Source organism: Nilaparvata lugens, unplaced genomic scaffold, assembly GCF_014356525.2.
Source record: "Nilaparvata lugens isolate BPH unplaced genomic scaffold, ASM1435652v1 scaffold9198, whole genome shotgun sequence".
NCBI classification, from domain to species: Eukaryota; Metazoa; Arthropoda; class Insecta; order Hemiptera; family Delphacidae; genus Nilaparvata; species Nilaparvata lugens.
This window is the reverse complement of record NW_024094941.1, coordinates 1-9,324: the sequence shown is the minus strand read 5'-3', so window position 1 is coordinate 9,324 and position 9,324 is coordinate 1. Positions and strand designations below refer to the sequence as shown.

Genomic DNA, 9,324 nt, shown 5'->3' with positions numbered 1-9,324 from the left:
TGACAACTCCTGATAATTTATCTGAGAGCTTATTTCTAGCATTGATAGGTAATGGGACACGCAGTAAAAATTCAAAAATGAGTCATAAAGACCAAGCCATGAGACGTTTTTTTAGTCGGCACGACAGAAAAGGAGGCTCTCCAATTGGCTGGACAGGAAGCTCACTCGATAAGCCAAGCTAATCATCCAATAGGAGAGATTCCTCTTCTGACATGCACGTGTGGCTTGTAGTCCAGTCAAGGAAGGGTTATAGAGGGAAAAGTTTAGAAGACAATTTCTGACCCTGCAGTTCTGTTTAGAAGGTAATCATACCGAAATTCCCAACTCCTACTCCCTATGCTAAGGGTGTGGGGGTGGTTCAAAGGTACCATTTTTTTTTGGTTCCGCGCATATAACTTGAAAACTATACATCTTACATACATGAGTGTTTTATAGAGATTGTTCTATACATACAGTTCTAAACAAACCAGAGCTGTTTAGAACTGATCCGAGGCTGATCTGGGTGGCTCGTGTTTTAATAAAACTATTATGACAATTCACAAGATGAACAATGTTTCTAAATAAAAAACTTTTGATACTCATGCTTCGGCCTGGATGCACAAAAGCCTCTAAAATTTTTATCATGATTGAATACCTCGAGAACCAATCAGAAGCCTTCTCTGAAAATAAATTAGTGATTGGTTCTTGTGGCATTCAATCATGTTTAAAATTTATCAGAGAATACTTTTTGAAAATAGGTTCCTCTGATTGGTTCTTGTAGCATGTTACCACGTTCAAAATATCTCAGAGTGTAAATTTTCAAATACTTAATACAGAGTAGCCTAAGAATGTATCTGCTCATTGGGGTGTCTATTGTATTTTAGTTTGAAGTTAGAAATAGACCTTTTGTGATGACAAGATACCAGTCAAATGAGTTATGCTTAAGATGGAATTAACGTGATTATGATTGATTTATTTATTACATGCCAGGTCTTGAAAACCCTGTTGCAATTGTAGACAAATGTATGACGATGTGTTACAGTAAATAAATAAGTGAAAAAATTGAAAAAATAAATTCCTATTAAAAATTAGATTATGTTTTGAATGTTATGGAAGACTTACCAATAATGGAGCCTTTATCAGACAACAGATATGGAGAGAAAACAACAAAAATAAGTGGTAATAACTTATTCATGCTAAGCCTACGTGAAGAACAGCGCTGCGTTGTTTTCAAGAGCAATGAACTGTTTCATCATTAAGTGAAGGCTATCCTCTGGTAAGAAGATTTTACAAACAAAGCAAGTTATTAGTTATTTTTACAGATGTGTAGTCCATTGTAAGTACAAATACTAAAGCACATCCTGTTCGTAATCACCGCCTCACATCTTATACCGTAATACAGTACCGTAATGTGTGGAAATTCACAAATACAAACAATAATTGACATTTTTCTTCTCTCTCATTTCAAACGTTAACACAACCATACTCTAAGTAGAATTATTATATTCATCCATCCTCTCTCTTTTATTAACTTTGACCTTATTCTTTGTCTAAAAAAGTTGTTCTTGATGTAGCTAGTTGATCCAGCTACTTTTCACCTTGAAAACAGCAGTTTCAATATTCACTGTTATTCAAGCAAAACATTCACCAAATATAATAGGCCCTAAGATATAGATAAAAGATAGGTAGGCGTGAAAAACTCGAATACTTGACAAATTTTCTCTTTGGTTAATGATTAAGTAGTAATTTAATGTAAATGCTTCTTTAATTTCTATGGATTCTTTAAAGCTTTAAAATACGTATTTATTTTAAAAAGATGTGGGATACTTGAGAATTGAATGTTTTCCAATAGATGACATTCAGCACATGTTGTGAACACATTTATTCACTTATTGTACAGTAAATGGCAATCTCTTTCTCTTAACACTTATGACCATTGAATAAAAAAAAATTCGCCAAGAAAGTTACCTATCAAAATCTTACAGTTTGATCTCTTCGTCATCTTGCTCTTTAAGTAAAGTAACTCGAAATTTGAAAAATAATCAAATAAGAATTAATTAATCAAATTCAATAAATAATCTGCCAATATATATGGCTTCTTTTGGGCGCCACCCAGTATTTTTGACTGGGAAATGATAGTTCCCAGATAAACACCAGGAAAATGGTAAAATATAAATAAAATTAACCTGAAACTCTTAATCTGGGTCGTGAATTCGGGATTTGTTGAATAAAACAAAAGATCAATAAGTTATTGCTGAACTATATTGAGAATTTAAATTTAACTGAATGAAATGAAAATGAAATAGTGCTGAGAAGCCTTACAAATGGAATAGAATGGAATATGGAAAGAGCTTCAAAAACTAAACTGAATCAAAAATATAATCAATTGATGAATTTGAATAAGTAAGATGAGATATCAAAAATTACTAGAATATTATTTATTAAATGAATTGAAATCGATACATACAATTATCAATAAAATTTATATCTTCAAAGAAATGTTCAAAACTAAATTCAAAAGACTACTTTAAAATAAATTTGGAATCTAAAAATTGAATAAAAACTGTTCCTCTGAGATTACTAATTGATTAAACCCTACTTTAAAAAGGACACTGGAAGGTTGTTGTTATTTTTGGCTAGTGGAGTCACAAATCAATAATTGAAATTCTAGTATGTGTTGAAAATAAAACTGAGGATAAGACTCACTGTAGCTTGATCACATCACTCTCCTATGAATTGTGATATCTGATGCTGCTGTCTGCAAATCCCAGAGAAAACTTCAACACAGGACACTTGACACCTCTCAATGACCGATTCTTCCAGACTGGCTTTTGGCTTTGGACGTTCTCGTTCCTCCATATGTAGTTTAATGTGTCGACCTGTCGCTCATGTGTGGGGTTCCTCTTCATAAGGGATCTGTGACTACCACCACTACTTGCCAATATTATTATTTATCTTTCCAGTATTAAACAATATATTGGGGATTCTACTTCAAACTTTATTTATTACTCACAGTTCTCTTTCAGAGGAATAATAAATAATCTAGAGTTTGTGATAAAATGAAGCTCTTTCAATAAAAAATATTTTCCTGACTCTCAGCTATGAAACTGATTCATGAAAATGACATACAATAATTAATACTTTTCTCCAAGATTTAATTTACATTTTTAAAACATCAATAATATGAAACATGCCGTTCTACCACATGCCATTCACAATTATGCATTCATGAATGCGTTCTAACAATGGGCCTGTCCTCTCTGATCCTCTGGTCTACTATTCCTCTGGTCTATAATACCTGGAAAAGCTAAATAGGTCTACTAAGAAATATTATAGGTACTCAAAATTGAGGAGAAGGCTTCGAAATTAATGACCACCCTGAAACTGAATGTTGGAGAGGTCATTCACCCACGGTAGGGTAGCATATTTTGTGCAAGTTTCACTGAAATTGAAATTCTTGGGAAATACCCCATAATTCCTGAAGTTTATAATCACAGGTATATCAAGTTTACAAGTTTTATTCAGCTTTATTACTACTATTACCATCAAAATGATGTAATTAATTTCGATAAATACGCTAGTCAATACTTCATAAATTCGTGGATCATTTTTATTTACATTGTTCAACGGAATATGGGAATTGGAAATGTATTTTAGATAGTAAATTACACAATAGTTATGGTGCTAAATTCATTGGAATGGGTTTTTATTTAATATGTATTATAACTATCAGAGACAATAAAAATCAATAAGATAATACTAAGAAACTATTTTTTCCTAAATTCAGATGTGAATAATCAATCTGCTTCGCCAACGTTCTCAACAATCAAGAATTCTAGAAGCATCAAAATCGAATAGTACAGAATTTCAACAATGCTAATCAGGCTGAGGCCAAGGAACATGTCCAGGTAGGTCACAGAAGTCTCTACAAAACCTTCAAGGGTGTCAGATTCTACACGTATTTGAGGGTAATATATGTCATCAATAAAAACAGCAATCAATCTGCTACTATCTCTGTCAGGAATTGAGTCATGAGAAACGAATTTGTAACCAGTTTCGTTGCACGCAGCGAAACAGGCACACGTCAGAGACCTTTGCACATTTACTTGGTCTAATATGTCATCGGCACACTTAAGATCTCCGAAACATATAGGAGTCGACTCATTATGAGGCATGTAGTACAGAACGCATCCACAGTCATACAAAACCGTATCGGTTAAACATTCCATTTTGCAGTTTTGATAAGTGTAATATTTGAAATATTTCAGTTTCCATTCTTGGGGCGAATAACACTTACTACTTTCAGCAGGTAACATCAGATTGTCATCAATGAGTGTCTGGTCTGGTTCTATGAACACCTGCAGCTCATGATTGCGAAAGTCGTTGCTGTAATGCCACCTCATGAATGGGTTGGGCACGTCCCAGGGGCTGTGAATCGTGTACCATCGTGATCGAGGATTAATCTCGATATTATTATCTCGTTTCAAGTTTGTGATGTTCCAATCATTTACAAAAAGTCCATTCATTGGTCTCCTTACAAATGATGGATAGGGAACATCAAATTTGGATGAATTAAGAATTGGAAATCCACTGAAATCCGCTATCACTTCGTAATCATCTGGATTATTATGGAAGGAATGAAGGAATGTATCGTTCCTGTAAATTTGTGATAGAGGCAAGGAGCTACAGGTGGTGCATAATCCTTTATGAGTTAACATGTCATAACAAATGAGAGGTTCGTCAAACCGCATACCCAGCATGAAAGGGGTTTTATCACTGCTTATATATTCCTGGTCCGTGATCACCAGCTTGTCAAACATTCTGTAAAAACTTTCGTCATCGATTCCATCATGAGTTTGATTTTCACGCCAATTATTGAGAATATTATCACAGTCCAAATTTGATTGAAACCCGTATCCTAGAACAATTGTCATTACACCACAAAGAATGGTTTTATCTTCTTTCGTCATATTCATACCATTTCGTGTATCAGTTGAAATGAGAAAGTCTTGACAGTAGGTTATTGCTGGGACAGGCAGCGATGATATGGGGAAAGGCTTACTAACTGTCGTTATTATCATTGGAGTCTCTTCCCATGTATTCCATTTGTCTTTTAAGGTATTGATCGAAAACGCTGCAAATGCTCCTATCAAGATACACCATGCAAGTCTTTCAAACCAATGCTTCTGTTCATCACCAACGTATTTCATTCCATGCAACGAACTATTTTTCAAGAAGAACTTCAGAGTCCTGTTCTTTTTAAAGCAGTTGGGAAACATTATAAATCTGAACGGATAGATGAAACACACAGTAATATGAAATAATCGAAGCTCACAGTAATATGAATTGATGTTTAAATTTTATCCTGTATTTCAATGGAATCCTTCAAGAAAAAATTGACTTGGTGCTACCACGACTAGCCGCGAAAAACGACTGGAATTAGATACCTTTCAAGCAGGATACAATTGAAAGCTCATCATGAGAGTAGTTCAGCTCTGTTGAGAGTATAGTTTATTCCCTTTTCGTGTTTGACATGAATTCTGAACGTTTAATTTTAAAATTTGACAGTTGACTGGAATGTCAACTAGACTAATCAATATAACTCCTTCATTAACATAACGCTTTTTTCTAATTAAACCTATAACTCTGCAACTGCAAACATATTATAAAGGTCCATATAAGCTAAGAAATTCATCCAGATTTTACGTTTCTTTCTCTCATTTAGAAATGAATATTCTCGAATAAAATTGATACTTTCTCAAATATAATATTGGAAACGGCGGTATAGAACGTTTTTTGTCCAATCAATTCGGAAAACTTGAAAACTCGATCCTTGTGATATTATTTACACAGTGTCAAGGAAATCTCTTTTTTCCAGCCAACGACGAACAATTAAGTATCAAGTAAGTATCTGAAATGTAAAAAAGACGCCTCATACCTCCTTCTGATTCGGGGCTATCGAAGGGCAGTGTGGGTGAGTTGGAGTCCAGCCAATACTCGTAGCCAATGGAGAAAACGCCACACACATCTCCGTCGCACTTCACTTCTAGACCACATCGACTCGCTCCGTTGCAAATACACGTCAGGCATTTGTTGGTGATCGGCTCGATAATTAGATCTCCACGTACTTTTGTAGAGAATACACAAATACATAAAATTATTGTTTGCGAATGATAATGGTGCGGTATCGTTTACGGGTTACTTGGAGTTACAGGTTATTTTATTTTAATGGCATTGTACCCGTCAGTTTTTATGTAACCTTCGTGTACACGTCAGTTCGAGGGTTAGAATAGAAGGGATATAAATTAAATTATATTTGATGTTTGCTTTCCATGACGAAACACTATATAAAACTTTGTTGTAGTTCAGACACTGTGTTACTTGTAAATATTTAAAAAAACATTTACTTTTCTTGGAGTATTGAGGAATGCATTTCACTCCTGAAGAGGAGCTTCATCAGCCTGACACCCAGGGGCGCTTGCTTTTATGGTTGGACTGTGTGGCCAAAATGTGTGAAAATATGCATTTGATTTGAAGTTTATTTGATCATTTATTAAATTGGATTTGTCATTTTTGAGTTTTTTAAAAATTTTGTATTTTCCAAACAATACAAGTGTGTTGAGTCTCCAGCTTTTTTGAAGAATGTGTAGTCTTTCAATATCTGTTTGTATGTTTTTGTGGGTGTGTCCTGTGGCTATTAAATGTAATCTACATAATTATGCAGAACATTAAATTTCACATTTAACATTATTCAATGCAAACATTTAATGTTCTGCATATGTGGGATACATTTAATAGCCATAGGACACATCACAAAAACATACAAACAGATATTGAAATACTACACATTCTTCAAAAAGCCATAGCCTCAACACTCTTGAAACAATACGAAATTTTCAAACACCTCAAAAATGACAAATCCATTAATATCAGCGGCCATAGAATGGTTTCCATTCATGATAGAGACCTCTACTAGTAAACGCGAATCGAATCACAATGAACTATCCAACAAAGTTTGTCATCACACATTTCCACCTACAACTCGATTTTAACCGACAAAAATGCACTTTTTCAAAACATTTCATTTTTCAAGAGTATGTTTTCTCAATAACTACTTTCAATGACGATTTTTAGATATAAATTGTCAAACAAAAGTTCTTTGGGATGAATCTATTATCTATTTCCGTTTGTTTCAAGTCTTTATCATATCTTGTTCTGGAGTTATGATTTATCATGATGTCATTCTAGCCGCTGAACCAAGTAACTATAATTAAAATGAACTATATATTTTTTTTCACGACCACTCCATGATAAAGTCTCGCAAATGGTCTCAATTTCTTCATTACAACCAGCCATATTGATGAGAAAACAACGAAAAATATTTGCATAACTGATAAATTCAAAATGGCGGTCATCATAACTGACAATTTTTTTATATCGATTGCTTTTCAGCTATAGTGATAGATATCGGATCGATTCTACCACCAAAGTTTCATAACTACCCAAAATATAATATTCTAGAGATAAGATTCTAGAAATCTAATTTTAATTACTATTTTCATGGTTAATATAGTTTCAAAAACTTGAAACATACATCGGGGACGAAATTGTAATGTTATGTTAAAAAGGTATTGTAATTGTATGTCTGTAATGTCCTGTAACGTCTAAGGTGCGTCCACACATGCCGAACCGTATAAGTAGCCTATAATCACTTCAATTCACTTACCTATTGTGACTTTTCAATCTGACCTTAGAACATATTCCATCAGCTAATTCATTCAAATTTATTTATTTATTTGAATTGCATAATCTGACTGATGACCAAATTCCAGTCTACAAGATTTTTTATTAATCTCTAGCTATTATATAATATTGATGTTTCCTGTGGCTATTAAATGTAAACACATATGCAGAACATTAAATTTTTATATTTAACATTACTTAATGCGGAACATTTAATGTTCTGCATATTTGAATTACATTTAATAGCCACAGAACACACTCAAAAAACATACAAACAGATATTGAAATCTACACATCCTTCAAAAAAGCGAGAGACTCAACACACTTGAAAAATACAAAATTTTTAAATACCTCAAAAATGACAAATCCAATTTAATAAATGATCAAATAAACTTCAAATCAAATGCAATATTTTCACACATTTTGGCCACACAGTCCAACCCATAAAAGCAAGCGCCCCTGGTGTCAGGCTGATGAAGCTCCTCTTCAGGAGTGAAATGCATTCCTCAATACTCCAAGAAAAGTAAGTGTTTTACTTTCCTTGCCCTATTACCATAGGTAAGGAAAGTATTGCTTTCCGAAAAAAATTAAGATACCCCAATTTATAAATTTCTATACGTTTCAAGGTCCACTGAGTCCGAAAAGTGGTTTTTGGGTATTGAGCTGCGTACACATATTCGTGCTTCCAACCCGCACCGAGCACGCTCCTCCCTCGTGCCACCATCGAACCACAGTCGCTCCGCCCACGCACCCATTATGAACGTTACGGAAGATGTTAGATCTTCTCGCGTTCCCCGGTCGAACCACTGTTGCTCGCCGGTCGATCATCAATCGCTCTGCTGGAGTGATGTTCGGTTGCGGAGCAGAGCGAAAGTCTGTACGCACCTTTGGTCTGTATGTGTGTGTGTGTGTGTGTATGTGCGTCTGTGTACACGATATCTCATCTCCCAGTTAACGGAATGACTTGAAATTTGGAACCTAAGGTCCTTACACTATAAGGATCCGACACGAACAATTTCGATCAAATGCAATCCAAGATGGCGGCTAAAATGGCGAAAATGTTGTCAAAAACAGGGGTTTTCGCGATTTTCTCGAAAACGCCTTCAACGATTTTGATCAAATTTATACCTGGAATAGTCATTGATAAGCTCTATCAACTGCAACAAGTCCTATATCTGTAAGAATTTCAGGAGCTTTGTCCCATCTATGCAAAGTTTGATTTTAGATTCTCAATTATCAGCCTTCATATACAATTTATACGAATAATTTCAAGTGGAAAAGATTGAGCATGAAAGTCTCTGCAATTAATGTCCAGTAACATTTCCACCTAAAATTGAAAATAAGCTTGAAATCCAAGAAAATGTGATTATTATAAATTGCAAACTGTTGGTTCTATTAAATCATTCACTACGAAGAGATAGCAGACATCGTGTGTTTCCAGCGTTATTGACCTATCACCAGCTGTCTCATATCTTTGAATAGTAGACTTGAGATGCGCGAGTACACTAGCGTCAGGTGATCAATTTTCATAACGGCATGGAAAGTTGTGTGAGTGCGCCACACCAGATTTTTTTGAAATATTTACAAGTAACACAGTGTCTG

The 9,324-nt window shown here is 34.5% G+C and overlaps 2 protein-coding genes across 2 annotated transcripts; both read right to left on the bottom strand.

Annotated features, from left to right (window-relative positions):
* Positions 1 to 213: 213 nt before the first annotated feature.
* Positions 214 to 6,106, bottom strand: LOC120349298 (lysozyme 1-like; the record flags this gene model as incomplete). The annotated part of the gene is made up of 2 exons (XM_039419263.1): positions 214 to 1,252; positions 5,918 to 6,106. Coding segments are annotated over 2 exons (260 nt in total), but the record flags the coding sequence as incomplete, so codon positions are not given.
* Positions 3,205 to 5,544, bottom strand: LOC120349297 (pickpocket protein 28-like). The gene has a single exon (XM_039419262.1). It carries the CDS (start codon positions 5,256 to 5,258, stop codon positions 3,777 to 3,779), a length of 1,482 nt encoding a protein of 493 aa, XP_039275196.1. The 5' UTR covers positions 5,259 to 5,544; the 3' UTR covers positions 3,205 to 3,776.
* Positions 6,107 to 9,324: the final 3,218 nt, after the last annotated feature.